Raw genomic sequence first — 22,154 nt, 5'->3', positions numbered from 1 at the left:
AGGGGATATCTGTCTAGGTGTTCTGTCGGGGTCTTACCACTGAAGAAAGGCATCTCTTTGGTGGGGCCTGGTGTCTGAATTGAGAGTCCTTTGATTGGCTGCAGCTTCCGGTACCTCAACTGACCGTTTCCAGGCATCCAGCTTTTCGGTGTATCTGATTTGCTGAGGGAGAAATTGCACGTTTTGACGCTCCATCAGGCCTAGAGCACAGTACTTATGCTGTGTATGTAATTTTTTCAGGGGGAGCTGGAAGCTGAGACCGCCATAAAGGGACCCTTCACATGGGCCCAGGAGCTGTCAGTGGCTTGCTCTCTCTGCCTGACTGCCCACGCCCCCCTTTTTGCTCATTCACAGGCTATGTAAGGCATTCGGCTTTAGAGCAGACCTCCAACAGGTCCGACGTTCAATGCAGGACCTCAGGTGTGTGTCCCTGACATGTCCCACAGGCCTGCCGTGTTTGTTGTTTAGGTCGTTAGGATAATTAAGACGACTGGTTAAGTTAAATAAGTATGAAAATGTTTAATATGCCACGATTTTATGAGCTTAACCCCACTCAATACATTACGCTTACAAACAATTAAGCAAAATGCAAATGAGCCTTAAACCATTAATTCCCTGTTAATTAATTAAACTACAACAGAAACGTGATGGACAGCCAATATCCTGGTGACTGAAGTGGCTGAAGCTGGTCGGCTGATGCTGTGTAAGACCAGAACATACCGGAGCACCACAGATTCAGGGTTCAGAGGGAACCTACTGTCTGCAACACCTCTTACTGTCAAGGTATCACAAGCATAGCTCTTCAGGACGCCACAAGACTATATGTAAATACGGTACGTTCAAAAAATAATTGATCCCCAGCAGTATTGAAGGGGAGCGAATGTGCAGTTAATTAAATGCTGGAGGGATGAGGAAGGAAAGGGGGTGTGAGACATTTGTTTTGGGGAGGCGGTAATTAACGGCTGTACTTTGTGAATGGCTGGTGGCTCTTTACTGCATGCGCAATGAGCAGTATGAATATTCAGCAGACGTTATTCTGGGGTGGGTCTGGGTGGGTTTGTAGACCCACAGACACCCAGATTTATCTTTCCTTCTCGGCTGGAAACGGAAAAAATTCAGCCGCCCCCCCCCCACCCCCATGTGAACTTGGCATGCAGGCTTTGTGTTATTTTCTCTCTGAGCTGCACCGTAAGGCTTTCAGCTGGTAGGGCGGGAACATGGTGAGCTCGTGCTAAAGCTGCTTTTGATGATCGACTATGATGAGTTTGGGAAGAGGACAGACGTGGTGTGTGTGTCAGAGACCAGCATAGGAGCACTCATCCCTCCATCCCTCCATCCCTCCATCCTCGGTGTTCTGCCAGCTTCGCATCCTCAGGCCCAACTCTTTACCACCATGTTCCGGTGCCTCTCTGACAGAATCACGACAGACGGAGCTCAGGGGGACCCCAGCACTGTTCAGCATGCGCACATCTCCTCCGCATGAAAATGAACTCGCGTTCTGAAGCGGCTCTTTGTGGAGACGCGCTTTTGGAGAACACCGGCATGCGAGCGGAATACCAATGACGGGAGTTTTTCTCGCTCCAGGAACTGGGCATGGCCGTGAAAACCACTCCCACACGGAGGGGGGGGGGAGGAGGGGCTGAATTTGTAAACAACAGCAGCCAGGATTTATAGCTAAGTGACTCTGTAAGCTGGTGTTCAGATCGTCTCGTGGACGCGGTGACGACGTGACCGTTTTACAGATGGCTGCTTCGTAGATGGGTGTGATTTGGAGTGAAGAAGATGAAGCTGTATTTTTAAAAACTCATTAGCAGGTGTTTTGTGTGGAAAGGCGTGATCAGTGTGCAGCTTGGTCTAACCTGAATGGAATAAGCCATGGTGGTCATGATGTCAAAGGGGAAGCCCTTTATTTCGCCATTTATCCGTTGCTCTGAGATCAGGTTAGATCTAGGGTTTCCTATCATTTCGCCTGCAGGTCACTTTCTCGTCTCTAATCATCGTCTGTGACACCAGTGAAGTTTAAAGAAACAGCCAAATCTGCAGGATGGCCTGGATCTGATGCTGCTCTTCCGTTGTTCAGAACCAGGATGTGTCTTTTTGATCGTCCAGCTATAGCAGATTCTCCAGACAATGTAAATGACCTGGGAGCCTTGTAGTGTGTGCTTTTAGGGTTTATTGCCATCCCTGTTATCTCCACTACCATGGTGGCTGCTGAATGACCCTCTGTGTCCCATGGCCTCGCCTTCTCCCCACACAGTCCCCCCCCCCCCCACCCTACCTGCTGCTCTTGGCAGGGAGCGACCATGCCCTGCAGACGGGTTGGTTCCACTGCTTTTTTTTTTTGCGTTGCTCCTTTAAGGGATCAGGCTGATTTTGCAGCATCACATGACTTAAAGGCCCCATATTCTGCACAGGCATGTCTTACAAGGTGATCTGTCATTAGGGATTAGCTAATGTCAGGTTTCCCGGAAAGTTCCTGTAAGGGATTTGGAGTATCATGTCTCCCCTTAAACATCACGGATTGATAACCAAAATGATTTATCATGTATTATTGATTTATTGCCAAGGCCTCGTGGTCTTCCCTCTGCTCCTGTTAACTGCAGTGGCCGGTGAGTGATGTCACAGGTCGTGGGGTCACCTCATTGGCACAGCGACAGTCAGTCATCAGGTGCCGCTCCGGAAATTCCTCTAGTCAGGGCAGTGTTTCTGCACCAGTGACTTGTTTCCCGTGTGGTGTTGGAGTGTTTATGCTGCACCCCGCTGCTCAGGTCCAGTTGGCTGCCAGCTGGGGGTGGGCGGATTCTTTGCCCCTCCCGCTTCGTGGGATAATTTCACTCTGCACTTCTCCTGTGTGGCCCCAAACCTGCCATGGTGATTGAGCAAAAGGATGGTAGGATGCCGGACAACCACATTCTCCCCAAGCCGCCCCCGCCTCCCTGACGCCTGATTGGTTGGCCTTCATGCAGGGTGACAAGCCCCGCCTGCTGTTTCCCGGCGCTTTAATTAAAAGCGGACATGCGTCAGTGGAGGAAACCTGGGGAGGACGGAGTGGATCCTGAAGGGTGGGACATCTGCCCTCTGGATGGGCCTGACAGATGGACCACGGCCGCTCTGACATCCTCACCCATAATTAAGACACAGGAGCAGCAGCCGGCCATGAGGCAGGCCCGCGGCTGGCGGCGTGGCCCCGCGCCCCACCTCCTCCCCCCTCTGGGCTGCCTCCTCCATCCGTCTCTCAGGCCTTTTTTCTCTCTACATTTTATTGTTATTGTCCCCCCCCCCTCGTCTGCCTACTCCATTAGTTAGCTTTTGATCAGCCGTATGTGAGAAGCAGAGCTGATTATTCCCATGTGTTCTCGCATTCCATTTGTGGAATCAAGCCGTTATTTTTTCCCCCCCCTTCCTATCTAAACGGTCTCGTGAGATGAAGCAGATCGTTCCGACAATGCGGGATGTGCGGATATTCCTCCCTTGAGGAAGTGACATCGACCCTTAGCGCCGCTTCCCGTTTATCCGCTTTTCCCGCAGTGCCAGCTGAGTGGATGATTTATAACGTTTCTGCCCATGGCAAGGTTTTTGGCAGGAGCCCTGTAACTGGATGTATGGTGTCCCAGCAGGTCAAAAAGCTCCCTCTCTACACCAGGTGGTAGCACTCTTAGGTTACCTGCAGACTAGCCTGGGATCTAGTCTGCAGCAAAGCCCAGGTTATGTGGTGGCCGTACTCAGTGGTGCCCTTCGCTATTGCTTGGCCTTGCTTGACAACAAACAAACATGCTTTATTTGCCATTCGCGCTAGTACAGGTACATTGGAATGTTTCTCTTCAGCATCCCCATTTTGCTCTCCATAGCTTGGGGGTCACAGCACAGTGTTATGACAGAATACTCGGGGTCGTTCCGAGATCCTTTATTGGGGAGAAGCAAATCGTGGTCCAAGTTACAAACAGGGTAAGAGCCAGTCAGTCCGAACCAGGTTGCCAAAGCCAAGGGAGAAACCGCAGGGAGCGCCGTAATCCCGGAAGCAGAGAGGTCGTGAAGCCAGAAGATCAGTCCGAAGACGGAGACAGAACACACAGGGAGAGACAACGCGGGGACGATCAGGGCGGGACTGGATAGGTTCGGGAGGTGCGGGTAGAGGGAGCGCCGGGCGGAGCGGAGCTGAAACAAAGACACAAGGATGAGTTGCTCGGAAGTCGCATAACCAACAATCTCAGTGCAAGGTTTAAGTAGTCGAGTGGGCGTGGCCCTGATTGCTCGCAGTCGCGCCATCCGCCCTCATGACACACAGGGTCAACTAACATGCAGCTGGGGGTTAAAGGCCTTGCTCCAGGGCCCACAGGCATGTGACTGTTGTGTCGAGGCTGGGGTTCAAACCAGCGATGATCTCATCACAGACGCAGAGACATAGCCTACTGAGCTACTGACCAAGACGTCATGCCTCGCTAAAAGGGCGCACCGAGACCACATCTTGGTACTTGGGTTACCCCACGTTAATTAAAATTATGATTTTATTTATTTATTTTTCGTAAAACTTTGATATCTGCTGTCTAGTGATGGCTTAATTACAGTATACTTAATGAAGGATTCACTCCACTTAATTAATACAAATTAAATAAGGTCATGTTTAATGTTTAGGGAAGCACGGAAGTTATGGGGAAATAAGTCCTGTGTGACTCTGTACAACAGCACGATCGACGCATGCCTCTGCGATTGTTATTGTTTGTTTAGATCATGTCTTTGCTAGATCGACTTGCCTGACTCTGATATAAAACAGCATTATCTGCAGGAGGACACCTGCAGTCATGTTTGTATTTGGGGAGTTGCCTGTCGCTGCCATGTCATGGTGTTTGGGCAGCGATGGCACCATTGGTGTGTGATCAGCAGCAAGCCACCTGTGGGCCTCAACTCTGTGTTCAATTCATTCTATTCAGTTCAATTCATTCTAGACCGATGCATGAATCTCTGTGTTTCGACCCTCCTTTGAATACCCCTGAGTCTGTGTCGATTTCTTGGAAAAAAGAAAAATGTCAATTTTCATTGACTCTGTTGCTTTCCTGATCTCTGTGCCGTGTTTGCTTCTTGGTAATTGACGAAGACTCGCAAATTCATTACCCTTAATTGGCTCACCTTTGCCACTTAGGCAATCTCCCTGAGTGTAACTGATACATATTTCCTCCCCGTTCCGAGGAGAACCATCGATCCCTGTTGCATTGTGCCAAGCACCCGTAATAAGAGAATTGGCAGACGGTTTATTAACCCCAGAGCCTGCTGGGAAATAAGATGTTTGATTTTTGATCTTTTAATCGAACCACCCTCCCGGGCGTTAAGTTGTTTTACACAAAGAAGCGGCCTGGAAACAGGCATGTGCATGTGAACTGCACCGGGAGGGCATGCTTGCTGCACCCAGATGTTGGGCATGCATGGAGTCGTGAGAGATTCGCACCGTGACAGTGAGGCTTGTGCCGCCCCCATGCTGTGAGTAATCTGTGACCACGGAACCGTAGGCCTCCTGGAATTGGTTCAACATCCATGACTCAGTCGCCGCTGATGTGGTACCTGTGCAGTTTGGCCTGACTTAAGGGGGGTAGCCGGAGGGAGTACTTTCATTATGATTATTTACTATTAATATATTAAAAATTTTAACATGTTAAGTAAGGCATAAGATAACCATTGTAAGGGATGCTTATTAAGAATCAATCATTCCCTGACATGCAGGTTAGATTTAAATATGGTTTAGTAGTATTAACCATGAGTATTTTTAACATATGAACTAAATCGATGCTCTTCTGTACTCATGCTACGTCATATGAAGAGCTTATATCCCAGCCACTAATTGCATATGCAAATGATAAGAAAGACAAAATGCTGTTTTCTTCTGATGTAAAAAGCATACAGTTCGATTAGCTCATAGTTAAAACATGAGGCCTTCAGATGAATAATTGATGCTTCCTTCAGAGTGGGGTGGGGTTCGCCCTTGTGCCTTTGCCTCCTCTGTGCCTCCTCCGGTTACTGGGAGAATTCAGGATACTCTTATTCTGTCAGCTTTGCTTGGGACCTTTTGTCCCGGAAAGGTGTGGGGCGGGGGGGGGTGGCATTTTATCAAGCCGCTGCTTCGTTGATCTCGTAGACTTGCGCTGGCTATCGCCTGGCAACGAGGCTGACGTCTGGCTGTGGAGTTCTCCACCAGGTGCTGAAGGCTGCTCCTGCAAAGAGAACACGTCTAAGCCCAGCCACCCATAGTCGCAGGCCCCACAATCAACCCCAACGGGTGGCGAAGACACGGGAACGGCTCAAGCATAACAAAGGCCTGATTTTCGTTTGCTTCGGCTGAGAACATGAAATAATGCTGACCATTTTTGGGGCGGGAAAAGCTGATGTAATTAAGAGGGGCTGTAATGTGTAGATAATGTGCACTTCATTAAGAGTTGTTGTCTTTAAAATAACAATAATTAAACATCTGCCATGTTAGAAGCTTCACTTACAGAAGATACACCCTGGAGCAAAGGGCCTTTACCCAGTGCTTGTTGAATAATGTATCCAGAATAATCAAGATAATTATCTTCTCTGTTGATGCCATCTTTTTCCAAGGGAATTTACACAAGGCAGCGCTAATTTAGAAGGGGGTCCTCACACATGGGGTGGGGAAGAGGGATCATTGTTCTCACTAAACAACAGGACAGGTGGTGATGTGTCTGTGGAGGAGGCGAATGGACCCAGTTTCGGATAGAACAGGAAGAAACGTACTGACCCGTGTATGCTTGAGTTCCCTCGTGACCTCATAAATCGATGCACTCACCACACCCAGCAGCAATCCCAGAACTACTTGGGAAAGCAGGGAACTGCGGTAATGTCCGTGGGCCTTTTTTAATTTTCTTCCCATCATGCTTTTCTGTGGCTGGTATCTGTCCCGGTCTCCTGCTGAGGAAATGGGACTTTGCCCGTTGATGGAAAAAATCCCCCCAGAAAACATTTCCATAATTAAAAAAAAAAAAAGAGTAGATAGAATGAGCAAAGGCAGGAAGAGTGTATTAGAGTGTATTTCACTGAATGCACCATTTCCGCACACTAGAGGTGAAATGATGGTTGAACTGATTTCAGGTTGGTAATATGGTGCTGCCGTGGCAGGTGATGAATCAGTGTGACCTAGACGCGATGATTGCTTGACGGGGGCAGAGGGCGTGGCGTCGTGTCACCCGGGGTGATGTCTTTGTGGGGGGATAATCAATAGACCGTACAGCCTTGTCCTTTGGAGTCTGTGCCAGCTGACTTTGGTCGGGTGAATGTTTACAACCAGGAGGCGATGTGTCACCCTTACCCACACAACCACACTGCCCCCCCCCCATCCCCAGCTCCCTGTGGGCTGTGGTCTCTCTGCTCTCTCTAAGCAGGGGTCAAGCAATTTATTCAGCCATAAATGGCAATAAATTACCAGGAACAATTTTAGTGAATAATCCATAGTGGAATTAGTGCCCACCAGCCAGGCCGTAAATACCAAGGTTAGGTAACTCGGAGTTTGATGTGCTGCCGCAGGGGCTGCTGGGTAAAGATGAGCTCCATGGTAACCTTGGTGGGACATGTCTTGCCCCCTCTCCTGTTCCCCTCGACACTGGCCCTGTAGTCGATCCTCTGACGTGCATCTCTGTCAGCCGCACTGGGGTAAAAACGTTTGAATCGCCTGAGTTTGGTTCCTTGTCAGTGGCCGCGCGGGGGAGGGTGACCATCCCTGGCATGATGTCTTGCTCTAGCGGCCACTCCGTGTGTCACCAAGGCACACGGGCAGGACGGTGAGTAATGACACGGACACGTCTCCAGGCCGCAGAATCCGTGGCAATCCGATGAGTGAAGCTAGCTGTGTGCTGCGGGGGGCTGTATTACATTGCTTTAGATGAATAGTTAGGTTAGTAGGTTAGGTTAGTAGGTTAGGTTAATACCTAAGTATCAGCTGTAAATGAAGGAGGGTGGGCAGAGGTAAATAAGGCTTGTGTGTGTGGTGGGGGGGGGGGGCATGCTTTTAGCAAGGGAGCGTCAGTAGACTCACCGACCCACAATGACTCGCCCACCTGTCTGCCCATGAAATCTTTGTCTTCTTGGGTAGCTTGTTTGTCTGGTGTTCTCACCCTAATTAGTCCATTTCTTTTGGCCTAATTTGTTCGCTGTAGAAAATAACAGATTGTTTAGCACTTTTCATGCAGATTTTTTGTTTTTAATAGTCTTATTAGCCCTGGGTATCTTCATTCATGATTTTGCCATGACCACCTTGATTACGAAGCGATAATGCACCTTTAAGAAATGCGTGCTGGACACACCGTTCTTTCTCCCCTCCCCTTTGGCACTGGGTCCCACAGAGAGCCTATGGTTCTGCCCATATAGCCACACCTCCAAGAGGCAGCCCCGCACAGGACGGTTTGCGGTGATTAGCGGGAAGGTCGTGGAGCGCTCCTGAGACTTTCGTGTTGTCAAGGATGTTCAGCATTGTGCTCAGAACAAAGGCACTCTGTCGATGGGAGGAGGTGCGGCAAACCCTGGAGAGGGAGGTGTGCATCTCTCATCCTTGGGGCTTCAAAGTAAAAAAAAAGAAAAATCTTTATCCCGTCTTTATTTTTTATTTTTTGCTCAAAAATCCTTTTGTTTAAGTGCCAGCAAATCTTTGCTGAAGAGAGTGACTGATTTTCAGGTGGGTTAAAAGTGCTAGTTTAACAGACGTGCAAGAGGGTAGCACAGAGGCAGGTGTGTGTGTGTGTCTGTGTGTGTTTGTGTGTGTGTCTGTGAGGGAGGGGGGGGGAGAGAAGGTAGCGTGAAGCTGGCCGACCGTCTGACAGCATGAGGTTTGCCTCCATCTAGCTCATATCACACAGAATAAATATTGTCATAGCATGGATATGACTGGGTGGATGTGGCACGGGAACGTGGAAGGTGATCTGGCAGGGGTGGGGAGATAAGACGCCCCTCCTCAGGTTATGTGTGAGAAACAATCCCGTCCCTAACAGATTCCCTGTCTTCCTTCTGTGGGACATGGCTGCTGTCAGGAGATAAGCCAGTTCACGAGCTGGGTACCGGACGCTGGCAGCCATAAACTGTTTTTTTCCTTTTACTTTTCTTACCCAGGGTTTTTTGCTGGTCATAGTCAGGCATACCTTCAACTGCTTTTTGATTAAAATCCAGTACTGTTGCCCTGTGGAAACACTGGCGATTTGCTTGCCTCATGAAGGTCTGACGGAAGGGCTCCTAAGGAGGAATCGGTGGTCTGAGACCAAAGGCAGCCTTATCGTTTGGCTCACACCTGCGGAACAGGCGGGGTGCTTGGACAACCCAGTTTAAATAGCGCCACAGCTTTGACTGTGCCCACCTGGGCCTGAGGTGGGACTAGCTTTGGGCTCAGTTACTAACTTGCTTGGTCCTGTCTTCCCTACATTACCTTGGTACGAAAAATCAAAAAATCCTCAGCCAGAAGCTCAGCATTGTCACTTCTCTGAGGCACTCTGCTCTGCTCTGCTCTCCCCCAAGCATTATAATTAATATTGATAATTATGATGGCCGGAAATCAGTGATGTCATTATTTACCCCTAGTTGATGTTTGCCTGCTTGGTCACCCTCCCCAGGGAGGGAGAGCCTCATTTCACGGTTTAATTGCTGAGACATGGATAAGCCGTGCAAAACAGACCAGGAAGCTGGGACTGGCCAAATGCATCACAGGCAGTTAACATGCCGCCTGTGGAAATATTTGAGCATGGAAAACAGAGGCTCCAGCCACACAAAGCAAGACTTTCACTTTCTACTGCTCTGATGAAAAGACAGTTTGATAAATATATGTAGGATTCACTAGTTTGTGCATTAAATGCCAATTTCACAGCATTTATCTCCTATTAAATCAGTGGAAACAGCCACAGTAGTAATTCTAGTAGTACTCTTTTGTCTGAGCCTGTTAAGCCATCCCCAGCATTACTAACTTCAAAGTGAATTGCTTTTATCCATCCCTGGATTCAGGCTCTGGAAATTGATTCGGGTGAATATGCCCTCGTGTGGATGGATGATGTTCGGATGGATGCAGCCGTTAGGTGGAGCCCCTTGCCCTGGTGACCATGGAAAGATCTGACCCATGGGGTTTTCTGAAGCCCACTCAAGCGATGACAAAGGTTCATCCAGTGTGGAGATGATTCCTGTCCGTTTCTTAAAGAAGTAGAAACGTCTCTCTGGGATCTTGCAGGTCTGACATTGATGTGTGTACATATTCTGAAATCTGTCCCCCCTAAGCTGCCAGAGGGCAGGGCTCTGGGCTATAATGCGAGGCTCACTGTAGCCCACGGCTATGCAGCTCACTGTGACCCTAACTACATCTCTTGGCCTGTTTGCTTAGCATATCTCTAATTGGATAAGCTCCATTCGTGGACAATTTCTTCCGAGTTATTGATTTAAGATCTGTGTTGACATGTTTGATAGTGGACCCCCAATGGAGGTGGGGGGCGTCGGCTCTGTGTCCTCGCTCCATTGGCTGGGTTCGCTCTCAAGCCCAACCTGCCTTGCACACCTTCATGCCTTCCTTCCTCTAAGATGATGTCTCAAGATGATGCCACACCTTGCCTTATTTTTAAAATTCTATTTCATGTAGTCCACGTTGTTTTTCACAGAAAGCAGCTGCCCCTAAACGCTTAACGAAGACTTACATACCCTTCCCATGCCTTCCCTGTATCCTGTAATCCCTCACATCGCTGAGCATCACACTTTGGTCTGCACTAGAAAAGGCTCCCTCCCCTGTTGCAGTTATGTCTGCACACGCTCCTGTCCCTGTGAAAGATGCCTCAATGAGGGAAGTCATTTGGAACTTTGTAACGAGTCCAACCTCTGGCGCGGCTCCTCGGTGATGCGTTCACATTCGAGCCCTTGGCCAGCCGCCTCGCACAGCCTGAGAATGAGGAGCCCGCTGGCGCTTCTCCCTTCCCTGAGGCTCTCCGTTAGCAAGTCTGCAAGATAATAAAGCACTGGCCCTTTGGACAATGGAAATGGACATTTCTTCACAGCTAATTTATTCCCCTAAGAGAGGGCAGCGGTGGAGCAGAGAAGGCGCGTTAATGAGCCCTGCTCGGCCCTCAGCCTGTACTCGCCTCCTGCTGTGAAGGTCACCGCGTTCCAACAGACTGCGAAGCAGGCAGACTAAATGTAAGGCCGATTCCCGCCCGTCCTCCTGGCAGATGTTTGTACTGCCTCGATCGGCAAGCAAAACACAAGTAGTTAACATGCTATGAGTTGAGCCCTCATTCAGGTCTGGTGGAGAAAATAGGTCCATCTGGATCCCACAGGATGGATTAGTTCACAGTTGTTGGATTTTGCTTAACATGTCGGGACGTGTGGTCTTTCGCAATTAAGAACGCTCGTGGGAGTTTTACCTGCACAAAAATGTTCTGTGGGCAGAATGATAAATGATTGGTTCAGAGAGATAACCAATCAGATTGTAGAGGAGGTGGATCCAAACAACTATAGGAGGTGATATCAATCAATCAGATTTTTTGGTCCCGCCTCCTCTAATGCTTGGACCCACCTCCTCTATAATACCTCATAATAAGTTTGTGTAAGTAAAACTCCCATGAGCATTCAAAACAGCAGCAGGAATCAAATCAGAATTTTCATTTTGATATTGTAGAGCAGAAGATCTTTGGCAGGTTGAGGTCTTCTTTCACAGGTGTGTCGACACTGGGGTTGTTTTGATGTGTAGATGGTTGTATGTACTTGAAACTTTATTCTGGATGATTGCCTTGCAGAGGACGCTTGCTGTTGAACCAGTCTGCCTCGCTGCAGGTTGCATATCCTCCATCGAGAGGAAAATTCCCAAGCGTTAGAAGTGGCACGTGGGACTTGGCATGAGGCCGCTGGCGCTAATGGTACCTCTGTGGTCCTTGCAAGACATTCCGCTTGATGAAACTGTTACCACCTGGAACTAGCTTTGGCTATCCTAAAATAAGTCCTGCAGCAGATGGTGGGGCTGTGGATGCACCGGTAGGGGGGAGGAGAAAGAGAAAAGATAACAAACATTGAGAGTGAGCCCAAGTCCCAGGTTTGCACCCTGCGTCGTGCATGTTACACCACCGACACAGTGGGAAGGGAGGCACCTCACAGCGAGTCTGATGCCAGCAATTGAGGTCCCAGGGAAATAACAGTGCTAAGTATATTTCATAGCTTTCATAGTTCTTCCACTGGAGCAGCCTCTGTCCCTGTTACTTTATTCCCTGGCATGTAATAACTGTCGTGTTTCATTTTTGTCCACCAAATCATTCGCCGATGCACGTGGCTGTACTTTCTCGAATGTCAATAGAGCCCAGTCTAACCTTGCTGTTGGTTCAATACTGTGTTTTTTCCCAGAGGGACAGCAATGTTGAAGAATACTTACACTTACTGACATTAAAGAATTGGATATTGGATCCATTTAAGCTTTTTGTGTCTTTGATAGCGACTATATCTCAGGCAAGGTTAAATGAACTCAGGACTGCCATCTGATTGGAGAGGTCCAGGCAGTTGCCTGAATGCACAGCAGGCCGTTTGCCTTTATGGCCGACCATGAGTTCATGGCTTCCGATAGACGCAGGCAGCTTGGGTATTCCTGTGAATTTTGATTACCGCTTCTTTTGTGACACCTTCGAGGCCGTGACTGAGCCAAGCCACCATAAATACTCAGGACAACTTTACAAGGCGCGTCGGAGTGCTCATGATAAAAAGAGGGGTCTAACGACAGCAATCCAGCAGGCGATCGATGTGACTGGAACTCTAGGTGCCGCTGCTTAGATCAGCAGGTCTAGAAGCTCACATATGTCTCCACTCTTTGGGTTGGCTTATCAGGCAGCCCGAGAGCTGCCTATGTGAACCACAAGTTCCCTTTCTATACATCAACACCTTTTGCTCTTTTTAGCTTGGGCCGCACTGTCCCTGCTCTCCCCAGGGTGGCTTTGTCTTGGGAACCTCCCACTGATATATTGAGGCCATGGCCCCACGCAGCTAAACAGAATCAATTTGGAGGTGATGAAAACGCTACTGATTAGTGTCGTGGTGAGAACTCCTTTTCCTCCTGCACTCTCCATTGACCTGCTAAGGGGCTTTGCAGAAGTCCTTTCCTCCTCTCCAGCAGCAGTGTGTCTCATTGTAGGTTGCAGACAAGAAAGACTGTATTTATGATTTTCACGAATACTGTTTTTGCATAAAGCCCTCCTGTCTGTCAGACTAATAGTAAGGGCACAAATGGTTCAATGTCACGTTTCAATGGCTCTGGGCGATGGAGCTGTTGCTATGTTCCATTTACCTCGGAGATCAGAGTCAGAGCTGGAAAGTTAACCGCTTTCCAGTGCAGCAAGTTGGAAAGCCATTTACAATACCAGTTCTAGCCAGGTTCATTGTTAGCAATATCAGTTGATAGCAATGCATTATGTTGTATTTGGCACATACAAACACTGTAACAACATGTCCACGGTTAGTGGTTGGATAGTACTGTGTGTACGACCGATTTACTGAGACACAAGTAAGACAAGTGCTAATAAACAGAATATAGCTCAAGCTTTCAGTTCTGTTGATGAAGGACACAGCCATCTTGGATTCTGAGGTCGAGGTTACAGAGGTTCTTAGCACTTTCCGAGTCAGAACTCCAACTTCCAGTTGAAATTTCTGACTAGGAACTCAGAAGTTCTGTCTCCTGAGTTCAAGTGGAACACAGCATGTATTCTGTGAATAGTTTGCTTCTGTTTTTAGAGATCAGTGTCTCTGTCTGAGACACATTTGATTAATCTACATACCACTTTGTTAGCTCTGCAGTTTTTTTTACGCATTTTTCTCTCCTTTGGGTCATTGATCCCCAGGGCCAGATGGCAGTATAGGAAGCGGGGTATGAAACGCAATGCACTCCTTTGGCCTCCTGTTTAATGAGCCACTTTGTAATTTGAAACTTAATTTTTCTTCTGGCCTTCATTCTGAATGAACACCACGTGGGTCGGGGTTAAACGGCGTCTCTAGGCTTTTTCTCGCCGTGGCACGTGCTGGGGGCTAAGGGGACAAAGGCAAGGGGTTGACCTTGGCCATGAGGGTCACGCAGACTTGGGGAGGGCGGGGGATGCCATCTGTTATGGTTGACAAAGACATGTAGCTCCAGTCATTGTTCTGATTTGGGGGTGTCACAGTAGGGCAAGAGTCCTTCTCAAAGGGCCCCCAACAATAATCGGCATGATTTGGAAGGGCTACTGTATTAATTGCAATTGGTCACGTTTTGGAACTCTGAGGTCCTTAAATTTGGGAGTGTCTCCATGGCCTGGAAACAGGAGTACAAGAGAACCTGATCCTGCAAAAAGTGTGTCCTGTGAACATGACGAAAATCGACTTAACATCCCTTTGAATCACCCTCATGGAAACTTTACTTAGAATTTTTAGAAGAACATGCCGCGTTATTTTGTTAACTCCTGTGTTTTGCTGAGAGATTTATTTACTTAATGTTTCTCTTCTTTGAGGGACGTTGCCTGCTAAGAGAAATAGTCGCCCCATAGAGGTCCCTCAGGAATGACTGTCTGGGGGGGGTTAATGCCCCCTCTTTCCCAGATCTTGTCCCATAGGAACATGCCTGTTTGTCCGCTTACCATGGCTTGTCCTCTACTGGTCCTTGGTCACTCTTAATGGTCATTTTTAACTGCCGCCATATAGTGAACACCTGGGTTTATATTGCATTGCAGTCCTTCAAGGGGTTGCCACAGATAATGTGAAATGTGACTGTTTTTTTTTTCCAAGCATGGGTCTGTGTAGCTATTCCTCTTAAGAGGCTCTTTTTGTCGCAAAAATGGGTTTAGGCATATGAGCTTAAGGAGAGTCAAATTATTAGGATCTCTCAGTAGACTTCAAAAGCCAAGCATTTAATTTCCTGGACACACTCTTTGGGACGTGTTTTATGTCTTTTTTTTTTCAGCTTTCAAAGGAGGACCATATCTTTTCATAATCTGGTGTGGATATCTGGGATCCTTGCCAACGCCACTTGTTTGCATTTAGACAAAGAAAAGACAGACGTAGCAACTGTGAAGGCTAATGATATCCACCATGACAGGGCTTTGGAAAGCAGAGTATCGATACTGTGAGCTTTGATGATGGACACGGGAACAGCCACAGAGGATAGACTCGCTAGTTGACTTTGTGGTTAACTTGGTGTTAGGACGGTTATATCTGGCGTTCTTTTCAAGGTAATGAGTCTTGGTGTTAACGGGAGGGACCGTAGCTGTGACCCTGTTCAACCCTGCACGTTCTCTAAAATATTCACCCTCTTGTTTGTGAATGCCTTCCTAACAAAAGACCCCAGGGCAGTGTAGATGAGGTCATTAGGCACTGTCCAAGTAGCAGCAGTCGAGTTGTCTGAGATTTTTCTTTACCTGTGCTTCGTAATCTGACAGCAGATTTTTTTCCAACAAGAAGCGCTGCCTGACCTTATTCTTAGATGTTCTGGCAACAGAGCACCCCGAAATAGAGCTTCACTATGTTTCCTGCTGAGATACTTCCCACTGTTATGGAAGGTCTTTTTTTTTTTTACAGACTCTTCTGCCGAGTTTTCGGATATTCACGAGCACTTCTGAAGAGGGGAACCTGTCAGGCCTCGTTAAGCAGGTTTAATCCAACTCTAGCCTATCATAGGAACATTCAGTTGCTAATACGAAACCAGGCAAAAAAGGATGGAGCCACAGGCAATAACGAGCTGTCAGCTTGTCAGTGAGATCGCGAGGTGTTGTAATTTAGCCGTGAGCCTGTCACTTCTGTCAGCCCCTCTCCCACCCCATCTCCATCCTCAACAACACCCTCATCATCTCCACCATCGTCCCTGTTGCCCGCCTGAGAGAGGACATGCTCCCGTCACTAATGACGGGGGCTCCGACCCTCATTTAGATCAGGGCAGGACTTACAAAAGTGGGGGGGGGGGGGGTGAAATGCTACCCTGCCGTTCTGAAACACTCCCCCTGTTGGATGGTTTTATGTTCTTCTTGATACTTGTGAATGTAAGGAGGGAAATTTGCCATGGAGGGGCAATAAAATTGTTATATGAATAGTTTGTAGAGGAACAGGAGCCGGGGGAATCGTATTAGCTGTGGTAACTGAAGAGAGCTTGCTGCCTTTGAGGCTGGAAGAGATAGAAATCGCAGTAAAATTTTGATGCAATTTCTTTATTACCTCATTGAATAAAAATGCATAATAAGGAGTTTCTGTCTGTGAGGACTAATGGATTAGTGCTGCTATAAATAATTTTTCCCGCAAGTACTTTAGAATCTAGAAAATTAAGGTTAGCTGATAAAAAATAAGTAAATAAGAAAGGATACTAACAAAGAATGAATGGTAACGAAAACACTGGGGAAAACACTAAAGTGCTGGACACAGAGTTCTGTGTATCAGTTCTGTATATAAGACTAACAGTTTAGTTTTATCTCTATTCGGTTCCCTTTTTAACATCTCTGTGTAATGCTTTGGAGTGGCTTATCATCGTTTCATTGTCTCCAAATGCCACTGCCACTGGAGATCTGGTCTGACCGCTGATTTTGATTTCGATTTTTTCAACCGAATGTGTTTCACAGTAGGTCACAGCAGGTTGTGTTTTCAGTGAATCAGGGTTCAAATGCTAATGAATACCAAGCTCTCCTCTTGGTCCTCTCAGAGCAATCTTGTGGTGATTGGTTTTTGCCTACGGACACCTTGACTGTGCCTGGCGGACTTCAGCCTGTGAAATCAGGCGGCAGAATGCCGAAAGTGGGCCTCCCATTGTGGAGGCACCTTACTGCAGCGTAACCCATTCCTGAACCCATGTGAAACCCCGCTGGGTTCAATCAATTACTCCTCAATGTTTGCCACACTTTGTGTAGACGGCTGAAGACATGGGCCATGCTGTCATACAATTGGCTTATTTCCATTTTGATGTTTGAGGAGATGGGATGGGACTCAAACCTAATAATCCACTGACGGGATTGGGCCCATCTGACCCCTGTGGGTTAGAATGACCTCATTTTTTTGGCGGGGCGGGTGGGGGTAATCACTAGATTCATCTACCTTTCACAGTTGCTTAGGCATGAAACTGACGGTTGCAAGATTTTGGGACTAAATGCCAATAAAAGAGAGAAAGTGCGAGAGGAGAGTCAAACAGAAGGAAAATTTACCCTTTTCAGAGATTGTTCACCTTGACAATGCTCAAGGTCATTAGATGTATAATATTACTGTTCCCGGTCTGTCCAAAGTTGCATCTTATGTGTTTTCATGAGTGATCGAGAGGATTAAAGGACCAAAAGACCAAGCCTTTTACTTCCAGAAGGCTTTGACTCAGAAACACTGTAATCGCGCTCTAGGTCTGGGTTTAGGCCGGTGCTGAGTTTCCAGGTTACTGGTGCTGTTAAAGAGTGAATTCAGTTGCCGCCCCTAATCAGCCGCCTTTACTTGATGTGTTTAGTCCTTAGCTGCAGCTCTGCACATTGCGCTGATTCCCATTCCTATGTTGTCTGAGACAGATGTTGAGTGCGCACTGTGGATTCACGGGCCTGACAGGCTTGGATGGGAGGAAGCGAGAGCTAAATGTCTGTAACGGGAAGCAATGGGAGCCCTAACAGCCAGATGCTCCCGCAGATGGAGCTCGCAGGTGCAGGGAGTCTTTAAATCTGAAGCTGGCATGTCATCTAAGTGATGAGAGCTTCCCCTTGCCGTAGGAGCGGGATGCTACTTTTTGTTCTTGTTCGTATCATTTGTCATCGGTATGGTGGGTGAGGAGGAGCACTGTCAAAGCCCGGGATACATTCTGGGGATCATCATTTTTAGAGCCTCTCTGGGGGTTTCTGCCCCCCCCCTTGGGCACTATGGGTGGCCAGGGCTCCCCGCAGGTCTGCTCTGAACCAAGAGATCACCCACCGTTGGTGGTGTCACATGCTGTGTTGTCCCCTGGGCAAAAAAAAGTGTCCCGCAGCACTCAAATTTTTGCTAGTGACAAGCTGTCAGTGATAGGCTGCCTTCTTACTCCTTGGGTGCCGGTGTGCCGTATATCAGATCACAGGCTGCTTTCCCTCTGGTACATTTGCAGCTAGTGTTCGGTGTGCAGTGCGTAGTTAGTGCAGTACTCCTGCCTGCCGCCCGCCCTTTCCCCACCCCCTTTCACCACTGCGCTCCTAATTATATGCACAATGCTTGACTTTGCACGGATCTGACATAACCATAAATGTCAGCTTCTGGTGCTTTATGGCTCTGTGTGTTAAGTCCCCTGGAGTTTGTGTGCATTCCCCGTGAGCTCCTCAAAGGTGAGGCGAGGTCTCATCCTGCAGGCGGGAGAGCTCCTTCGCCAGGGTTTTATGGGGTGAAGTGAGCCCCATGCCCCTGAAGCTCTCTGAACGGGACGGGGACGCACCACTGCTCTGTGTCGCCGGCCTAATAAGGAGTTGTGCGTCTGCACGCCACATTTTCCAAAAAGGAAGAAGAGTGAGGGGTGTATGCGGGCAGATAGCTGGCCATCTGCTGAAGGAAAGATGTAAACAGTCCTGACAGAAAGCAAGGCGTTTGCGTCGCTGGGACCAGCCGGGTTGGGACACCAGTCATTTATTTTCATGGGGAAGAAATGCCCCTAATCTAAGGCTATGTTCACACTGCAGGGCTTAATGCTCAATTCTGATTTCCTGCTCAGATCGGATTTTTTGTTTGCCTGTTCACATTACTCTATTTAATGTGGGCTATATCAGATTTCAATGTGAACGGTTCACGATACTGAACTGGCCCACGTGCGCACAAAGCAACAAAGACGCAATGATGCGCATGCGCAAAAACAAAGACGTCACTTTATTGATTCGAAAACTGCCCAGTTACGATATGAGCCTTCCAGTTTTGCCCGATCAGATTTATCTCCCCAAATACTTATTAAATCCAGCACCTCACTGTCCCTCAACTGGCCAACTTCTGTGTTCTCCTCCATGTTTGGCACTCTGACGGAGACATATGGTGACTTCTGCCTGCGCAGAATTGTGACGAACGTCGATCGAGAGTGACGTAAAGGTCGCATGAATTCCGATTTCGCTGTTCAGACTGAGCTTGCATTGCAAAAAATCAGACCTGTATCCAATTTATGACCACATACTGAAGTGGCCCAAATCGTAATTGAAAGAATCGGATTTCATGTGACTTGTGCTGTTCACATTGTCATGAGAAAATGAGATCTGAGTCACATATGAGCAAAAAATTGGATTTGGGCCACATTTGTCCTGCAGTGTGAACGTAGCCTAACAGTCAAACGATGGAGCTGCACGTTGTAGCGTCTTTGTGGGTCTGAGGTGGGGGGAAATGGGTACAGTAACCCCCCCCCATGCCAGAATTGGGCTCAGAGCCTGGCTTTAAAGCTTGGGTGTAAAGCCGTGAAATTGGACTTGCTCTGTGACCACCTACTTGCGTTGGCTCTTAGTGTTTGAATCCCAGACCTTAAACTCAATCCTCCACCATGTTGAAATGTTTCACTTTTAGTAAGCTTCTGTTCCCCTGCCATTTCATTCTAACCTACATGTGAGTAAATATGCACGTAGGCACAGTGGGAGTGTTTGTGCAGTGTTTTTAATGACAAGGAAAAAATGTGTGCCAGCTGTGTTTTCACATCAGTGTTGGGTGCTGAAACACAACGTGGTCGTTATGGAGGGAAGCGTAACTGTACAGCAGAAATGTCTGCAGCTGTCACGAGGTCTTACGCGCGCAAGACGAACCGTCTGCAGGCTTTAATTTACTGCTCCTGCTTTTCTTCCATTCTTTGCCCGAAGGCTTCAGACATACCAGGAGTGACAACTGGGTCATAAAACAGGAGGAAACTCTGAGCTCATCCTCGACAAATAGGCACTTTGGGGTGTCAGCCTCGTACGATAGCAGAGGCTTGGCGTGCTTGTGCGCGAGTATCCCAGCTTGTGCTGATCTATGACGGCACTGGCAGGAACCCCTTCCTGTCTGCCAGCCTCCCCTCTTTGGCCTTCCATTACCGTCCCGTTGGTTACTTTCTCTGACTTGGAGCTGGACTTAGCCTGCCGGTGTCTCCTTTGCCTTGGAATCCGTCTGACATCATTTGTTTAAATCATAAGGCTGGTGAGTGTCAGGCTCTGGTCCAAGCCGATGCTCCACAAAGGCAGCTACATATTGCACTGAAATTATAAGTCACCCTCGATGAGGCTGGCTGGCCATAGCTCCCATCAAGCTCTGCAGTATAGGCAATCATTCTTTATTCATTATGCTTTAGGCTGCCTGAGCAGACCATATATCTTATGTATCTTTTCCTTTTCCGCCAAAGCTGTGGCTCTTTTATGCATGTAGAAGCCTCCCGGTTCATTAGGAGCCCTTAGTGCTGCTTGGAGAATCTGTCACATCAGCATTTATATTCAGCGGTGGCCGAAGGTCACCTGACGGTCCTCCCCCGGGCCGATTCAGCCGCCCGGGAGCCAGGCCCAGCGTACACTGACCGTCTGCTTTCTCACTGGTCATGTAGGTCTCCGCTTTTTTCCGGTGATGAGTCAGTTCCCAAAGACGATGGTGAAAACCATGCAGCTGTACGTCCGCCCTCCCCAAGCCCGTGTGACTGTGGCTCCCCAGAGCCCTGCCTTTCCAGATGTGGAGCTCAGCGTTTGTTTATTTTCTTGTTTTCCTCCGCATCCGTGGTGAAACTTAGCTCATCGTGCTGTGAATTTCACCACAACATGACAGCCATCTTTGTCAGCAGCCCCGCAGGGCATGCTGGGTTTTATCTCCTGTCCTCTGTTCGCTGTGATCAGGGACATTTTGCACCCCGAAGGAGAAGATTAAAAATGCCAAGAAAGCCTTATGGTTTCCGAAGAGGAGCTGAATGAAAAATATAGTGTTTGTGTACCTCAGAAAGCTGATTGGAGGAATGCTTCCCTATACCTTGGGGGTGAAATAACTGCCACTGTGTATTATTGTGCTGTAGTCTTATTTTGACCCCCCCCACCCCTATATGCAGCACATCTTTTTCCCATCAAACTTTGAGGTGTAGGAAGAGACTCCATTATACCTAAAGTGAAGCGGATGCTTGAGCAAGAGAGTTTATCGGGTCATGCTGACTTTCTCTTTATTCATTCATGTAGCCCTTTCATATAAAGTTATATAGTGATCTCTGCCCACTGTTAGTCCCTCTTGGGGAGTGAGTGTCATATCTACGTTTACCTTGAGAGTCAGCTGAAGGGTCACACCTGACCAGGGCTCCCCTTCCACTTTGGAGAACTGATGGAGGCATCCAGACCACATCTTCACCGGAAGGATGATGTAAACAACGTGAATGGCCATGGCAAATCATGATGTAGTGGTGAAGACCTGGACACATAAGCTAGAGGATGAAGATCATACTTCCAGGGTGGCATCTCTCCACCAGGGTACTTAACCAGACTTATAAAATTGTATAATCTTTATAATTATGTCATGTTACTGGTTTTAATCAGGTTTTCCTGTAAATCTCTTATCTCTAGTTTATTGAATTTGAATGTCGTGAGAGATCATAGCATAGAAAGAGCGTGTAGCTGGTTGGACATTAAATGATCTGAGCTGAATTAACTAGCCGTCTCCTGTGTCTGCCCAAGCATACGGATCATAAAAACAGGAAGTCCTCTCTTTTCAACAAAATCAGAGAGGATGCCGTCCCTACTGCCAGACACCACACAATCTGAGAGACTTGTATTATAAAGAGCAGTGCCTCTGCTTTTTCTGAAACCTGTGATGTAAACATCTGGAATTCACGTGGCGTGTAGCTAACGAGGAGGCTGATTGAGCTGACTCTTGGTGTGCTCATTAACGATGAGTCTGGGGGGGTTGGGGGTTGGAGATCTTGGGACTTCTCCCATCCCACCCAATCTCCAATTTGCTGATCGCCTCCTGTTGGGCTGGAGCCATCTTGCCTCCACCGGTGGGACGAGGTGTTGATTGTTTCTCAGGCTTGCCTGAAGAGCTTTGGTGAGGATGCTTGCACTCCTTGTGTTCGGGGCACGTCCCACTCGCAGCCTGCGGCTGAATCCCTGTCCCCTCATCCCACATGTGTGACTGAAAAAAAAATCATCATCTCTCTGCTTTGCAAAGTCATTAGAAGGACCCCAGGGATGCCCCGGGGGTCAGGTGTCAGCGAGGAGATTGAGAGGCTTTCCGAGGGACGTGAAGGTGGGATAGTGGGG

The 22,154-nt window shown here is 48.1% G+C and overlaps 1 protein-coding gene across 1 annotated transcript in view; it reads left to right on the top strand.

Annotated features, from left to right (window-relative positions):
- Nucleotides 1–655: 655 nt before the first annotated feature.
- The window catches only part of c14h14orf180 (chromosome 14 C14orf180 homolog), a 135,834-nt gene continuing 114,335 nt past the window's right edge, over nucleotides 656–22,154 (top strand). Inside the window, exon 1 of the mRNA XM_072699199.1 lies at nucleotides 656–783. Within this exon, the coding sequence (XP_072555300.1) occupies nucleotides 697–783 (87 nt within the window). The 5' untranslated portion in view covers nucleotides 656–696. The remainder of the gene's footprint in view (nucleotides 784–22,154) is intronic.

The sequence above is a fragment of the Paramormyrops kingsleyae genome, chromosome 14, assembly GCF_048594095.1.
Source record: "Paramormyrops kingsleyae isolate MSU_618 chromosome 14, PKINGS_0.4, whole genome shotgun sequence".
Classification (NCBI taxonomy): Eukaryota; Metazoa; Chordata; class Actinopteri; order Osteoglossiformes; family Mormyridae; genus Paramormyrops; species Paramormyrops kingsleyae.
The sequence above is the reverse complement of the archived record's forward strand: the minus strand, read 5'-3'. Positions and strand labels throughout refer to the sequence as shown.